The 16,637-nt window shown below is 40.2% G+C and overlaps 1 protein-coding gene across 10 annotated transcripts in view; it reads left to right on the top strand.

Annotated features, from left to right (window-relative positions):
• Window positions 1–16,637, top strand: part of USP34 (ubiquitin specific peptidase 34) — a 117,175-nt gene that overhangs the window by 30,135 nt on the left and 70,403 nt on the right. For all 10 annotated transcript variants that reach the window (XM_064709788.1, XM_064709789.1, XM_064709780.1 and 7 more), the window contains exons 6-10: window positions 26–93; window positions 6,314–6,506; window positions 9,269–9,330; window positions 15,692–15,773; window positions 15,866–15,958. In XM_064709788.1, coding sequence (XP_064565858.1) covers window positions 26–93; window positions 6,314–6,506; window positions 9,269–9,330; window positions 15,692–15,773; window positions 15,866–15,958 — 498 coding nt within the window. The remainder of the gene's footprint in view (window positions 1–25; window positions 94–6,313; window positions 6,507–9,268; window positions 9,331–15,691; window positions 15,774–15,865; window positions 15,959–16,637) is intronic.

Genomic DNA, 16,637 nt, shown 5'->3' with positions numbered 1-16,637 from the left:
ATCCATTTCTGTTTTTGCTTTATAGATCAGAATATGGCTACACATCCCTGCTGTCATGCAGCACATTATACCCTTTAGGACTTATGTTATCAGGTAAATCTTTATTTCTAAGAATTTTTCTTGTGGGACTTTGTGACATCACCTATTTCTAATTGCAGCTGCTACTTTTAATTGTGCAGGTTGTTGTTCTGTCATTTCAGCAAGGAGGGTGGAGTTAATGTTTAGAGTTACTTTGGGCAGCTCCTTGCATCTGATTTCAGTATCACTCAGATCAGTCTTGGTAAGAACAATGTGAGAGTGACATCAGCCCCATTCTCCAGCTGTACTCCAGGCTCCCTCCCTGTGGTATCTTCATAAAACTCCCAAGTTTGCAGTGAGATGCTGGAAGAGCAATGTGCAGTCACTGGGATTCCAGACCCTGAGTTTGAACACAGCTTCACATTCTGATGTTCTGGGTTTCCAGCTGGCAGGAGCTGAAGTGTGATCCAAAGTCTGCTTGCACTCTTATGGAGCTAAATATATCCAGTCCCCAAGATTTGCTTTATATCAAGCTGTCTATCATGGAAATAACACTTTCAGATTGAAGTGCTTGTAAGGGTATTTAATTATACGAGCAATTTGTTTTTATTGGCTTTCTCAGGACAATAGAAACATTGCAGTGAGCTGCTGATGAAATGATCTGTGTGTGTGGATCTGCCTGGAGGTGGAGGGGTGTGGTCACAGCTAATTCCCATCCCAGTAGCCCAACTTAAAATTTTCCTGCTTTTGCATAGACCCACAGCTCCTCCAAGGCCCTGGGTTTCCTCTCACTAATGTTAGAAATGGGCTTATGCTGCTCATAGCAAAAAATGGGCTTTTACACATTATTCTGTCTTAACTATACCAGTGTAAAATAACACTCAACAAAAATAATTACATTGGCAGCAAACAGGCTCCCAGAACAATGAGACTGGGAATTGTTTCATATTTTAAAAAGGTCTGGTTTTATATTGACTGTAAAAATTTAAGTACTGACTTGGCTGTCAGTCTGTTTTCCTATACTGTGGTTTCTACTAAAATGATCCCAGCACAGAGAAGAGTATTTTGATCTTTTATTAAAACACATCACTCCTGAGTTACAGTCCAGCCTTGTGCACTCCTTTAATGCTGATATGCTATCTTTGAAATCTTCCAAAGGTAGTTATTAATCATGAGGCAGTCAAGAGAGGGCAGGCAGAGGGTTTTCAAGTGCTTGTCTCTGTACATGCTCCATTAATGCGTGTTGGTGTACCTGGGAATTTGGGCAGGAGCCCTCCCTGTCTTCTTGCAATGTATGGAAATGAAAAGGAGCAATGAGGGAGCAGCAATTAGAGTCAGGCTGATAAGGAACTACTGAGGGAGACAGTAACACATCCTGTACCTGCTGCTGCTGCTAAGCCTTGCTTGTCATCCTGTAATGCTTAAAAACTTTTCTATTTTATAACTGTAGGTGCAGTTGGGGTCACTGAAATGTATAGAAGATTTTTTTTGGGGGGGTTCTCGTGTGCTCCTCTTTACCCATCAGAAGATTTGATTTGTCAGCAGCTTCTTGCCATAAATAATGCCCCTGATGTCTGTCTGTAGAATTTACAGCAGGTTAACATCAATCAGAAAGGTAGCACTGCCACAGGAGACATCCATGGAAAACCAGCTTAGAGCAGGAAGGTGATGTTCTCCCAGGTTTGTTTTCACAGCTGACTCCTGATGGGATCTGAGCTTGCTCAGTGCTATGAAATCAGAGATGTTTAGTGAAGAATTGCTTATGGAGTGGGACTGAAGCTTGGAGGCCATAGAACAGCAGTGAGCTCTGGTGCTGTACCTTGGTGTGGGACAGAAGTGAGCCCAGATGCCCTCAGGGAAGGATGAGTTTCCTCATGGATGCAGCTCGCCCCACGTGCTGTCAGACTTACAGATCTTGCCTTGGCAGCTTGGCTCTCTGCCTCTCCATCTGCTTTTCCTTCAGGAAAAAGACAGAAAAAAGGGGACACAGTCCTGGGCACAGCAGCACAGCACCTTCTAAAGAAATCCTGCAGAGCTGGATTTGGGGATCTGGGGACTGGACTGGGGATTTGGGGAGGGTTTTAGTCCACAGGAGCTCCTGGGGCTCTGATTTAGTCCCAGTTGCTGCTCCTGGAGATTCCTTGCAGGAAGTGCATTTTGCAGGGCTGACCAGCAAGAGACATCACCTGACTGATCAGCTGAGGTCACCCTCAGGATATGGTTGTTTCTACAAGGAGTGGATGAAGGAAACAGCAGAGTGTGTATTTATACAGAGGAGGCCACTGCTGGAATTTCCAGAGATCACAGACACAATCCTGTCATTATTGCTGCCACTAGAAAAAGATGAATAAATGTCATTTTCTGCCTGGCCAGTGGAGCACAGGCATTCACATCTTGCCTCTGAAGGGTCTGGGTTTTTAAGCAGTTTAGGAAAGAAATAAAGGATTAAATTTAAAATTACATGAAATAAAATTTACATCTTTCAGTAAGAAAAAGTGATTTTGACCTCCTTGGAAGGAAGCAATTCCTGATCCATGATGCTTCCCATAGAAAATACAGCTGAAAGAATTCAAATTACTCTTCTGTATTAAAAATATTAATCTTAAAATGGGGGTTATGGGAGTACCTGAGACCACTCCTTGCCACTACATGTCATAAAAACCTCTTGTAATGAGCTTTGAAAGTTTGAATCACAAAAAAAATATTTGCCTTCTCCAAAAGTCTGGAAATTTAAAGTAAAGAAAATAGATAAATCAGAAGACAATAACCAGACACTTCAGGAGAACTGACTCATTCTGCTGGATGCCCTTCTGCAGCTGTGGTCCAAAGGAGTCAGATTAAGGAAAAAAAGATGATTTCACAGCTGAGTAGCTGAAGTCCTGAAGCATAAGATGTGATTGTAAGCATTACATTAGCATGGAACTGCATGTTTAAAACTGAACTCTCTCTGTCCCCAAATACAGCAAAGTCAAATCATTTAAGTGGGTTAAAACTGATATTTAAAAAATTAAATGTAGATACTAGATATTATTTGATTATTTTAAGTATGCCAGGCTGGCAGGACAGGTCCTATAGTATGTGGAGTATTCTTCCTGCAGTTGTATAAAAAAGTTATGTTTTATTCTGAAAGTCTCATTTAGGCAAAAACTCCAGATTCAATAGATTACACAGTGCTGGCATATCATTCATCTCTTCCTTGAAGACCTAATGCTTATCAGACTCAAAAAGATAAAGATGTAGGAATTAAAAAAATCATGAAGGGCAGAATGGAAGCTATTATTAAGCCATTACATGAGTCAGTCACACATTCACATTTCTATACTGTCTATACAGTTCTGATCCTTCCATCCTGCAGATAATAACAGAACTACCTTGGTGGCAATAAAAGATTTACATTGAGAGGAGGAGACAGTGTCTAGGAGGGTGTTTTAGGTTTTTTTGACAGGGCAATTCATATCATTTATGAATGATATGAAGATAACAAATAGGAAATGGTAATTCAGAGGTTTTTAAAACCAAGGAATGAACAATGTGCCACCCAGTTGTCAGGTTGCAGGTGGAAGAAATGAGAGGAGTTTGTTTTTCACTCAAGCATAATTGCCAAACTGACTGGCACAGGTTAATGAGAGAGCCAAAAGTAGAAATAGAAAGAGAGAAATGAATTCACAGTAGTAGATGGGTTCATCCATTTTTTTATACATGGGATAAATCTTTAATCTGCTTTCAGAGGGGCTATTTTGGGTTAAATAGACATTTTCCTTGCTCCAGTGTCCTTACATGAGGCAGTGCAGCAAATTTACAGCTACTCAGTGTAGAGGAGGGTGTGAGTTAATTGTCAGTGTAGGTAAGGATCTCTTTTGTTAATAGTAATGTTCTGCCTCTAAAAACATGCAGTGTTACTGATGCAGACAGGTTTAAGCCATTCCATCTTCCACAATAACAAAGGAGGTGTGGCCTACTTGGCAAGTTTGTGTGGTTTTAATCTTTGGAGTAAAGATAGGATCATGTTTGATTTATGACCAGTGTAGTGGTGCCAATAAATTTTCTAGTGCTGGCTGCTGTTACACTTCTAGAGAGAAGTTTGCCATCTTCTGCTTCTTTTTGGGTTAGAAAAGCCTGTTGTGTTACAAACTGTGTGGTAACAAGTGCTCTGTTCTCTTGCTTTAGAGCCTTGGCAAAACAGAAGATACTGTTAAAGTACTTCTGTAGCTATGAAAATGCACCTACACCAGAGTTCCACTTGCTATAAAGTGCAGCTTTTTAACAACACATTCTCATTATCATAATAAAAAAATACGACACAAGTCTGATTCAGATTCAAAATGTGAGTTGTATAAATGAAAGTAGGTTTAGACTGATAATGTTGCATTAAAATAAGGAATATTCTATTTTATAAACTGTATTAATGTAGTTATTTCAGCAGAATTTGTATTGTGAGGAAGATTTCAGGTCCAAGTCGTGTTCCAGAAATGGAGTGAAGGCATCAAACACCCTTCCCTGTGTGTGTAGGTGTGTCCATGCCCCTGCTCAGGGCATGCCTACCCTCCTCTGTCCTTTGTAACGTGAGGGAGTCCATGGACGTGTTTGGACGTGTCTGAGATCTTTAGAAATGCTTCACCAAACTGTTGATTCCGATTTGATGGAATTATGGACACAGGAAAGCTCTGGGAACCAGACCTGAGGAGAGTTTGCATATAAAAACGGGAAGATGAAAATGGCTCTGATATTGCTGGGATTTTTAGAGTCATGAAGGTTGGAAAGCACCCCTGGGATGGAGCCCAGCCTTTGACCCAGCCATGCTCACACCAAACCGTGGCCCCAGGTGCCACTTCTGCCCTTTTTTTGAGCACTTCCAGGGATGGCAACTCCGAAATCCCAAACTCTGGACCTGCTTAGGGTGTGGGAGCCTAATTATGGCCTCTGTTGTTTCCCCCACTGCCATGACAGAAATGCTCAATGTTTGGTTTGCTGTTGGCACAGCTGGCAGGGGTGCTGGCTGTCCCTTTGTCAGAAGGGAGGACAGACAGCAGGGTGGCTGGCACACTGTGCTGCCATCGCTGTGTGCTGGTGACAAATCACTCATTTGCTAATCACAAGGGATGGTTTGGTGACACAGCCAGGACATTTTCTCCTCACAGTGGGACTCTCACCTGTGTGCAGGTTACAGGCACGTCCTGGCTCTGCTTGGTGCTGCCCTTTTCCACTGAACGTTCCCTTTGCACCCCTGCTTTGCTGCTGCTCCCAGCACATTTTCCTGCCAGGACTTGATTGCCAGTGCTCTACACAGGGAGACAAATCTCACAACAAGGAGCAGGGAAGGATCTGATTGCCTGGTCCTGCTTTTGTCCCCCTGTTGCTGGTGTGTGACTCCTGTCTGCATCTCCAGTCTCTGGGATTATTTGCACTGAAGTCTCTTTTCTCTGTTTGACAGTGTTAAGTATCATTTAAGTGTGTTTATTTTAGGCTTCTACACAAGAGCTGTGGAAAAGAACCATCATCTAAATAAGAGTCACAGCCTGTAATTTTGCTTTTGACAAAAAAGTACTGATGTTTATATGATGTAAATGCAAAGGAATGGTGCATAAATCTGGTTAAGTGTAGTTTAATATCTGGTGTGTTTTTTAAAAGATTCATGCATCTATTTGGCCAGTCTCCAAGGAGAGATCCAGGCTTAGGCTGTCAAACAAATGGATTTTTAACACATTTCTATGTAGTTAAATCTAGTTTGGATGTTGCTGAAACTTCAAAACTCTGAAAAAAGCAGAAAAAATTAATTATGCTAACTTTGTATGTGTGTACCTTTCACTGTGCCATCTTTAATGGCATCAAAATAAGCTCAGGAAATCTTGTTTCTAAACATTTTTCTGTTACACATTCAGTCAGAAGAAATTCTCGGTTTTGTTGGTGTTTTGTATGTGAACTTTACTGGCATTTCACTGCAGATTTTCTGTGTTTTGGTCTTCTGAGGTTGCACCAGGTTCTGTGCATGAGTTTTTGTAAGTATTTCTCATGCTTTCCATTTGCAGAGAATATTTGTGTTGCAACTCATTGTGCAGGATTAGAAGATTGCAAGAGAAAGGGCTTAAGCAAAATTCTTTAGCAATTTCCTTACTTTAAAAATATTACAAATATCTCTGGTTTTCCTTGCTGTTTTTCATTAATTGGTGCCAACTTTTAATAGCGGTATTTTAAGACTGAGTGATCTTGGAGAAACCCATCTTTGCTGTAATCAGGATGGCTGCAGGAATGTTGAGGTTTGAGCCGTGCCCTGTTTGTGTTTGTTGTGATTTTGCAGGTATTTGTGTAAGCTGTCAGACCAGGAGCTGAGGCAGAGTGCAGCCAGGAACATGGCAGATTTAATGTGGAGCACAGTCAAGGAGCCCTTGGACACAGCCCTGTGCTTTGATAAAGAAAGCCTTGATCTTGCATTCAAATACTTCATGTCACCAACCCTGACAATGAGATTGGCTGGCCTGAGCCAAATAACAGTAAGGACCTTTTAAAAATACCAATTATTATCGTTTGTAGAAAATGTTCCTTGTTGCAATTTATGATTTACAGTTTACTTGTTGCAAGTTATGATTTGAATTTGTGATGTTTGGGGGCTTTTTTAGTGTGTGAAAGCAGCAGGATCCCCTGACATGCAGCTTTAGGAAATGGCAGCCGTGGTGGTGAGGGTGGGGTTTGACTCCCAGCGGTGCCTGAGTTTGCACCATATGGAAGTGGCTCACGTTACCTGAACAATTCACTGAGCAGCCCCCTTGGAGCTGGGCTTTGGGACAGCTGGGTGAAATGGAGCCCCTGCCACAGCAGGATTGGGTGTTGGGAAAGGCTTTTCATCCGTGTGCAGTTTGGGCTTTGCTGCATCTTGACCCTGCTGCAATCAGCTGCTGCTTTGTATTGCCCAAACCTCCTTTTCTGTCCCTTGTGCAGTTCTGCACTCATTAGCAGGAGGGGGAATTGAAGAGGTAAATACACACAGCCTCAAATGGAAAACAATTAAAACTAAAAAAAAGAAATCCCCATCTTTTCCCTTTCCCATGGAAATGCTCCACGTTGCACCAGGCACATTGTCTTGATTTGTCATTGCTGCCTATAACCATAGAGAAACAATCCCACAGAAGGATAAAAATGAAGTTTTTTATCCATCTGAGCCTTTTAAATTTTGTGTTTTCTGAACATATTTGGCCTCCTCTCTTCTGAAGATGTGGTGTCACTGAGTACAAGTTTACTTAAACTTGATTTTGCATCTCACTGTAGCTATAGATAGAAGTGGCAATTTCAAGAGATCTGTAAGTACTTTTAATCAGATTATTGCTGGCTTTTACCCAAAGTAAATATTTACATACAGGTAACTTACTAGGCTGTAAAAACAGGCTGTGAACTGCATCCACCACTATAATTGATCTTAAAATCTGTTTCCACTTTTGCATAGTTCCAATTACATTCAGTTCCTATAAATCCCTTCCTTTGGTTTTATACAATTCTCCTTGTTCAGCTGCCACTGTGTGTTTTTTTGTGTATCCTTGCCAAAACAAAGTCTGAAAATAAGAATTCTTCAGCTGCTTTATTTTTTCAGGTATTTTCTAGCTCATTTAAGGGAGTGTGAGGTTGTGTTAAGTAGTTATATGTTTTCACCAGTTGTGATGATGAATATTGCTGTAAAAATGAGAGTTTTCAAAGAACAGACATGTATTACCAGAAGAAAAACTTTACAGTATTTTTAGACTAAAGCAAATAGTAAAAAATAGTAAAAATTTAATATTGTAAGCTAATTTATGCTGATAAATTACCAAGTCTGATTTTTTAATGTGAATAGTCTTAAAAACCGCTCTGAAACATTGAGACAATTTGTTCTTCTTTCTCATTCAAATCATAGAGGTTTTATTTTTGTTGTTACCTTGTTTCTCTTCCATTTCATCTCTCAGTCACCTGTAGAGGTGGTTCAGCTCCAAAATACCCTCCCTGTCCACTGTTGCCCCACAAACAGAATGTTATTTTCTGTTTTGGTGCCTGCCTCTGGAGATCAGCCCAGGGACAGTTTTAGTGCTTTTTTCTCTGCTTTTTGTCCACCTTTGTGTCCTTTCACTGCCACATTTGTGTTGTATCAATTGAGTGTCTTTAGTGCCTTTAGTTTCTTACCATGTTTCATAGATAGTAAAAAATGAAAAAAGATTTTTTTCCCTCTGGCATTCAAGGAAACAAAACTTGAAGTGAGGGAGAGCAAAGTGTTACAAACTGTCCCACATGTGCTTTGTCTTGTGCTGAATTCTGGTTAGTTTCAGTTCAGTTTAACAGAATTCTGTGTAGCTTAAGAGAGTGTAGTTGAAGTTATTGGAAATATTGTTTGCAAATCCCAGTATGAATTACAGAGTCTTTGTCAGAATTGCTTTGGAGAAGGATTTGGTATTTTGGGAGGTGTTGATCAATGGTGAGCCTGGATTAAAACTGGTGATAGGAGCAGCTCAAGACTCTGTCACTCTTTCAAAATATTCTCTTTTGGAGGTGAATCTTAAGAAAAATCAGTGAGGTTCCACTGTGTTGTGTGACCCAGCTCTGATTTCCACTCCTAAATGTGTCATTTGAAATTCTCCATTAGTAACCAATCTATTAATAATGTGTGGTCAGGCTCTCCCATCTCACCCATTTCAGTGCATGTTTACTATTTTGGTTTTTTAAAAGTGTTTTTCCCCCCCTGAAGTTTGTTGAGATTGGACACAAATAACTCTTGGGAAGTCTTTACACACAGAGTTATTGAGAAAATTAGTGAATTCACCTGAATTACAGAGTGCATGTGCTAGACTTGTTTCAAGAGAGTAAATATTTTGACAGAGTTATGCAACGAGTTTAATTTTAACTGCAAAAATTCACATTACCGTGCCTTTAATATTTTTTTTAATAAGATGCCAAGTAAGGTCTATTATGTAATTTAAAATATTTTTTTAAATGTTGTGTACATGTAAAGAATTGGATACAGAGCCATTGATGCTGAGGGAAGAAGTGGAAAAGAGATGGAAAACTTTTAACAGGCTGTTTTTTTCCTCTTAAATTTAAGAGCTTGGGCATGTTTGAAAGTTTCATTTCCTGTAAAAAATACATGGTTTTTGTTCTTTAATTTTGTCTAAACAACTTACTTAAAAACATATAAAGTCCTATAATGTCACTAATACTATTTTGAAATATAAGAAAACTGCCTCAGCAAATATTCGGATAAAGTTGTAATTTTTTTTCTTCCTTTTTCTAACTATAGAATCAACTTCATACCTTCAATGATGTGTGTAATAATGAGTCATTAGTTTCAGACACAGAAACGTAAGTAGGAACCTTATTCTGAATACTTGAAGTGTTTTACATGATTGCATTTCTTCTCTGTTGTTATGGATTTTACACATGGGGGAGCAGTGATAATCTGAGACATTTATTAGAAATATTCTAATCAGGGGGTTAATAAATGCTTTTAAATGGTAACTGTAAAATATTTCTGAATGTTTCTGGGTTTTTTTCTGTATTAAAATATTCAATCAAGGTAAGCTTTAGAAAAACATAGGTACTGAAATAATAAATACCTGTAATGGCCCCTTATGTCCATGGTGATATGTAAATAAAAACCAGCTAATTCATATAATTTTTGCCATTTTCTCATTTCTCTGGATTATTTGTTTGACCAAGACTTGTATTTCCATCAAACTTGTTACTTTTCCACCCAGTTTTTGAGGCAATGCTCTTGTTGTTGTGTTTTTCCTTCAAAGTCCTTACTTGTATAACTCAGGTGTGTTGAACAGTTTTAGGGGGACTCACATAAATCTTCAAGCAGATTCACCTGTGGGATTGGATTCCAGCCAGGAAATGTGTTCACTTCTCTAGTAACTCTAAACTTAATGGTAGAACTGTCAAGAATTTAAATTAAAAATATGTATTTTGGTAGTTGAAATAACTGTTCTTGTGGAATAACAGGCAAAATGTGTAAATTGTAGAATTTTACTCACAATATACTTGCTAAGTTTCTCTTGGGGAGTGATGTGCTCAGTTGGTGTTGGGAGCCACACACACTCTCCAGTACTTTATTAATGGAAGTCTCACAGCAGCAGTGTCTTGTTTTTATCTGGATACTTTTATTACAAATTGCATTTGAACACTTTCTGAAATCTGGCTGCAGTCATGGCCACAGTTCTGGAGATTTCATGCAAAAAGCACCTTAGATATTTGCAGAGAAATTTCTGGGAATGTGTTGCTATTTGAAACATAAAGAACCAGAATTTAGGGCACTTTTGCTTCTGTGGAGATGTGGAAATACCTTGGGAATAAGAAATAAATAGTAAATAGTGCAGGGGGGGAGCATGTTGGGAATGTGAGGTCAGCTGGGGCGTTTCCTTCACTGTCCTCCAGTTCCTGGTGTGTTGTTACACTGGGACTGACAAACCTCAGATTTACCCAGTTCTTCTCCTTCCCTCACGCTGAAAATCTGAGACAGAGATTGTTTTTAGGTCGTGGTAACAGTAACAAGTGATTGTGCCAGTTAAACCTAATACAAAGCTGTTGGATTTTCTGTGTCAAATGTAAAAGAGAGAAGTTAGGAAGGTGGAAGAAGAGAGGAGTGGTTAAATTTCCCTGCAGAAGAGCAGATGTACTCTGCAAGAGCATCAGAGTTATTTTAAAGCTGAAGGAAATTGTCAAATTCTCCTTTGGGATATTACTTTCTTGGCAGGGGCATCTGTAAACAGGCTGTCATGTGAAAGGAATGCAGCACGAACAGAAAACCTTCTTTTCCACTTTTGTAGTGTGTGATTTTTAAAAAAATCAGCATTCCAGTTGTTCTGGTGTTTTACCTGAAAGGTTGGTTGCAGTCCAGTGTCAAGCATTGCTGCTCATCTTCAGCTATCTTGTGGAATCACTGATGTCTTGCAGCCAAATAATCAGGAAGGGCTGGAGCAGGAGGATGGGGAAATGTCTCACTTCTCCAGTTTGCCCAGTACAAAGCTTCCCTCTCATTACAGACTCTGCTCATGAGACATTTTTGGCTGAAAAGGCACGTAGGGAGTTGGCAGTGACTGAATGAGCAGCTAAAGGAAAGCTTTTCATTCCTGTGTTCTTTCCTTAGTGGAGAAAGGAAGTCTTAAGAAGTTTTATTTTGTACCTTTGTAGCCTCTGCAGATTTGCCAAAAGAAGATGTCCTGCATTATGTCTGGTCATCCCCATTTTATGTTTTGACTTTTCCAGATGCATTTGGAACTGTCAACCTTTGGGATTTCTCCTTCTGTATCTTGATAAGGTGGGTTTGCGGGAGGTGCCTTAAGAAAATCAGCTCTCAGTTAGTCCTGGCTCTTCCCTGGTCAGAATTAACAGCAGGAGTTTTTAGCAAATATTTTGCAATGGTAGCTTCCCACCTTTATCCTGCAGTTTTTCCATGTAAGACAGGCTAAAGCATCTTCTGCCTAGAACACTGGATTCCCCAGGTTGCCCTGGGGAGCAGCACAAAGCTGACAGAGGGGTCTGGGTTGGAGCTGCAGGTGTTTGTTTGTGTGATTTCTGAGATTGCATTTCCCTGCCCTCTCAAGGGCTGAGGTTTGTGCTCCAGGTGTGGGCAGTGCCTCAGCCACCCAACTTCTTCATTCCCCAGAGATGGAATTCTCATTTAGCTCTTCCTGCCTCTAAAGATAGAGCCAAATTCTTTGCAATCTGAGGTGCTGAGGAGTGTGAAATCTACTGAGGCTAAAAATAACAAGCCTGAACAGAAGAGGCTCAGAGTCTTTGAATAAGTGATTCCTGCAAGTGTTTCACTGATGTCACTTAGTGAGAAATGATGATGCTTTTCAGGAAGTGAAAGATACTCTTTTTGTTGGGTGTTACTTGGAGCTCAAGAGGAAAAAGTGTTGGTCTTTTCTTTGGTGAGGACACTGTCAGCTTCTGGAAATACCGTGTGTAAAGAGAGTTTGTTTTGCTCTTCCTTGGCGGGCAGCCAGGGGTTCGGGTTTCAGGTTCCAGGTTGACACGGAGGCAACTTCCTGACTCGTTTAAAACCTTGATTACCCTCTCTTGAAAAGCTTCCTGCAGAGCAGTTCAGGTGTCCAAAATTCCTTTCACCTGTGAACAGAAGGAACTGGATTATTTCTTCTTTCTTTCCTTATTTATTGAGATATTCAATTGCAAGTTCTGTGTTGCATTTTCCCTTCACCGTTTCACCTTATGTTAACTCTTTCTCCATTTTTATCTAAGCTTGCTGATTTGAGTTTCTGGCAGCATTATTTAAACCCTCTACTCTCTCTACCCTATTTCAGAGATCTTTTCAGATTTTCAGAAAAAAAAGGTGATTTTTTTCACTCAGCTCACTAATGTTTCTTTCTTGTGGCCCACACAGCAGTTAAACAGATATTCCAGATGATGTCAGAGTGGTGGTTTCAGAGCCTGCAGAGCATCAAAGAGGAAAATTTGTGCTCAGAAGCAAAAACATGTGCTTGAATGTGTGTTGGGAAGGTGCCTTCTGTATCCTCTTTGCATTTCTGATCCTAAATAGTTGAGATCAGGGTTTCACATCTGTTGTTGTGTTATAGATCCTATTTCAGTGATGTTGTCAGGAGGTGTTAGTGTTCCTCCCTTGCAAGCTGCCACTTCCAGAGCTGCATTTTTCCCTTGGAGCTTTTCTGTTCTGTGTTCAGTGACGTTGTGGATGGCTGTTGTTGTGATCCATCCAGCTCTGAGCTGCTGTGGGGAATGGACTGCTTGAATAAATAAAGTTTTCTTTCATGGGGGTTGCTTTGCTGTGGGATTTATTGCTGGATTTGGGTCATCATGTGGGTACAAGTATTGCAGCACAGCCTTAGATTAAAATGTTTCCAGGACTTTACCCCAGTCCTTTCATAGAGAGGTGTTTGATCTGCCAGGAAAATGCATCAGCTGGAGGATAAGAAAGAACAAAACTCAGTTTAGTTCCAACATCAAGTTCTGTCACCAGCTGCAGTCCCCTCTCTTCCTTGCAGTCTCGTACAATGCCTGGGGAAACTCATGCCAGAAGTGCTTGAATTACATTTCTTGGAAGTAAAGCAGTTATTTTTGACAGACATGAATAATCAGGGAACTCAAATTAAAAATCCTGCAGAGAAATGGATTAAGTGTTATGTACATTTCCAGTGCGGGATTTTGAGACAATTAAACCAGAGTAGCTGCTACCTTTGCCTTTTTATTCTCTTCTCCTCCCTCAGCCACAACACAGAGCCATAGAGAGTATCAAGTTCTTTAAATAACTTTTCCTATTGCTATCCAGTTATTAAATCCATTATAAACAGCTGCTATGTGTTACTGCCAAGGTGAATTTTCTTACTCCTAAAGTCTGTCTGATTTGGATATCTAATTTGTAAAACCATTCCTTGTGCTGCTGCTTTGATGTGAGAGGGAAAGGCACATTTATGCTTTGATCATAATGCATGATTTTCACTCTCACCAATTCCTTTAATACAAAAGAGGAACTTTTTTCAGGAAAACCTTTGTTGAAATGGAAGCGTTCAGGAAAGAAGACAGACACTCCTCATTTACACTGAAATTTGCTTTTCTGGTGAATCCTTGAGTGTGATATTGTAAATATATTCCTTAGTAAATCAGAGAACTAAACACTTTGTGGGAGTAATAACTTGATCATTTTAAGAGGTTCTGATTGCTGTGCCCTCAGCCAAATATTCTGGGAGGAGCAGTTTTCTCTGCTGGGAAGCACAAGGGCTTCATTCTGCCTTGCACAAGGATCCTCTTGTGTTTGGTCACCCTCAACAAATCCATATCAAATGCACGTTTACCTTCAGAAATCTGAGATGTTGTTTTACCAGAGTTGGGCTCACCAGAAGGATAAAGAGTTTGTTACTGCTGAGAACACATCCATTAAAAAAGGCATTCCTTCAAAAGAATGATCTGTGGTTTTTCAGAGTAAACATGGTGTGAATTAGAGACAGAGAACTACCATGGTAATTTAATAAAATGTGAAGGAACTCATTCTAGAGGAGAGCTTTTGTTCTTTCCTTTGGAGTGGTTAAAATGCAGCGTGTGAGTGGATACAAAGCCTGGAGGGTGTTGTGCCATGAGCAGAAGGGCTGGGATAAAGAGACCCCCTGAGGGATGTGCCCTTGCATGCTGGCATTGCCCAGCACTGGGTATTTATCTGGGGCTCCTTCTCAGAGCTGCAGGCTGCAGCACTCAGATGCAAGAAGGAGGGGAAGGTCTTCCTTCAGCCTTGGTTAGCCAGGAATCCAAACCCTGGCTGAGTCACAGATGTGCAATGCCAGAGTTTGGTTTGGGTGCTGGGGATAGTTGGGTTTGGGTTTGGGTTTGAGATGAGGCTCTGTGGGAAGCTCAGGACATCTTGGATTCATGGAACAGATGCAGTTTATCTTTTCAGTCCTTCTTTGAGCAGATCCTCTGTCAAACTGACTTTACAGTGTGAAACTCATTCATTGATAAGCCAGAAATGATAACTGCTGGCAAACTTTTGTACCCTGCAGTTCAGTCATTCCTTAAATATTATGGGACATTATCTTTGAACAGTGTGGGAATATTTGATTGCCAGTGTCCTGGAATTAGAAGAGAACAGTCCAGAAATGATGTGGAGTAACGGGAGCTTTGCTCCTTGAGCTCAGCCATGAGGATCAGGCAATCCAAAACAATTGAAGCCCTGGCAGTGTGCCCCTGAGTAGTGATTCCTGTTTGGAAAAGCCACAGAGGCAATCTCTTCTTACCTAGAGAATCTTGGTTCCTTCTTGAGGATGATAAAGATTGGCAGTCCTGGATTTTAATAGTGGCCATAAATGTGACATGAGCACAAGTGGTAAAAATAACTCTTCCTCAAGTCCTGCAGGGCACTCCCTCCCTCCATCCTCTGCTCCCTGTGGGACACAGCTCTGTTATTCCAGGGCCATTCCATCCCAGAGCTGGGCTTTGAATGCCCTGATGTCCTCTAATTGCTGCTGGTGCCAAAATCAGGGTAAACAAACATTTGCTTGAAGAGAAGGAACAAAAAGGAGCTCAGGCGCTGCTGTGCAGACAGGGCAGTGCTTTCTGCAAGTTCAGCTTTTGTTCTGGCACTCTCAATTTCCTTGTCCTGGTCAGTTTGAATGTTTGCTTAAGGAATGGCAGTGGGTAAAGTTCCTGTTGGTGTGGATGGGCAGAATGAGAATTTGGAAGTATCTGTGTGCTGCATGTGTGTGACTATGACCGTGGCAAACAGTTTGGGAGAGTTGCTATTTGTGTAAGAGAATCTAAAAATATTTTCCTTAAGAAAATAATTTCTGTCACTTCCACCTTTAGCTACATTTCAATACTTGTGGAATTTCATGATAAACTTGGATTAAACAGCAGTATCAAAATCTTACCTGTGAGGCCTTTGCAATTGTTTGCACATGGTGTGTTGCACATTAACTAATAAAATTAGTAGAATTATTGGTTATGTTTGCTGATGATCCAATGGGGAAATGTTGATATTTGCAATTAGTCTTCCAGCTAAAGAAAAAAAAAAAAAAGAAATAATTTGCTTCCTGCTTGGAAAAATGGACATTGACCATGGTTTGTGTTGGGAAGGTTTTTGTGCCCTCACTGCAGCTGCAGATCCCAACTTGCAGGACGTGCTGTGCTAGAGGAGAGCACAGAGTGAACGTTACAGGCAGATCATTTTATGTTTCCATTCTTTTTTCATCTCCAGGTCAATTGCAAAAGAACTTGCAGACTGGCTTATCAGCAACAATGTAGTTGAGCACATTTTTGGACCAAATCTACATATTGAGGTTAGTATTTGATTATTATAAATTTGGTATAAACATGGAGCATGAACTTGTTGTTCTAGTAAATCTTTCCTCGCTGTGTTCTCACTTTGCAGATCATCAAACAGTGCCAAGTGATCCTGAATTTTCTTGCAGCTGAAGGGAGACTTAGTACTCAACATATAGACTGTATTTGGGCTGCTGCACAGGTATATATTGAATTTTGTAATTGCAGGAGTGATAAAAGAAACACAAAATAGAAAATAAGTTGATTTTGTTTCACATTCTTAAAGTTGAATTTTTTGCTTTTTCTTGGCTGTCTGAGTGTTTTGCTGACCAAAATGTCAAGTTAGGTAACTGCCACAGTTACTGGGTTATTTATTAGATGCAAGAAATCACCCTGGCTACTTTTATACAAGGAAAAAAATGAAGTTGTATAGCAAGGACAGAGTATTTTCACTGGGAATGGGGATGAAGGTTTAGGGCAGTTGCAGTATTTTTATTATTGTGCTAAATTGCCTTGCTCCTGTGTATTGTAGCTTCCATTTCTGGTACTCCTGGTGGGAACAATCAGGTGAAAATTGTGGCAGTGAAGTTTACAGCTGTGCTCCTCTGCTGCTCTTAAAATCTATAGAAGGCACTGAAATTTTATTTTTTGCTTGCTAAAGCTGGAAACTCTGATAGGCTTTTTGCCTTCAGAAAGATTTATTTGTGTGCTACTTTTAATGGGTCACTCTGCTTGTTATTTTAGGTTGTGACATTTTTATTTAGGGGATTTGAGTACAATAGGCATGAGCAGGCCTAGGGAACACACTGTTATAACAGGTTAGAATTTAAAGAGGTTTTTTTTATGTATTCAATATTTCTTTGTCGTTTATTTCAATCAAA

This window comes from Zonotrichia leucophrys, chromosome 3 (assembly GCF_028769735.1).
Source record: "Zonotrichia leucophrys gambelii isolate GWCS_2022_RI chromosome 3, RI_Zleu_2.0, whole genome shotgun sequence".
Classification (NCBI taxonomy): domain Eukaryota; kingdom Metazoa; phylum Chordata; class Aves; order Passeriformes; family Passerellidae; genus Zonotrichia; species Zonotrichia leucophrys.
The sequence above is the reverse complement of the archived record's forward strand: the minus strand, read 5'-3'. Positions and strand labels throughout refer to the sequence as shown.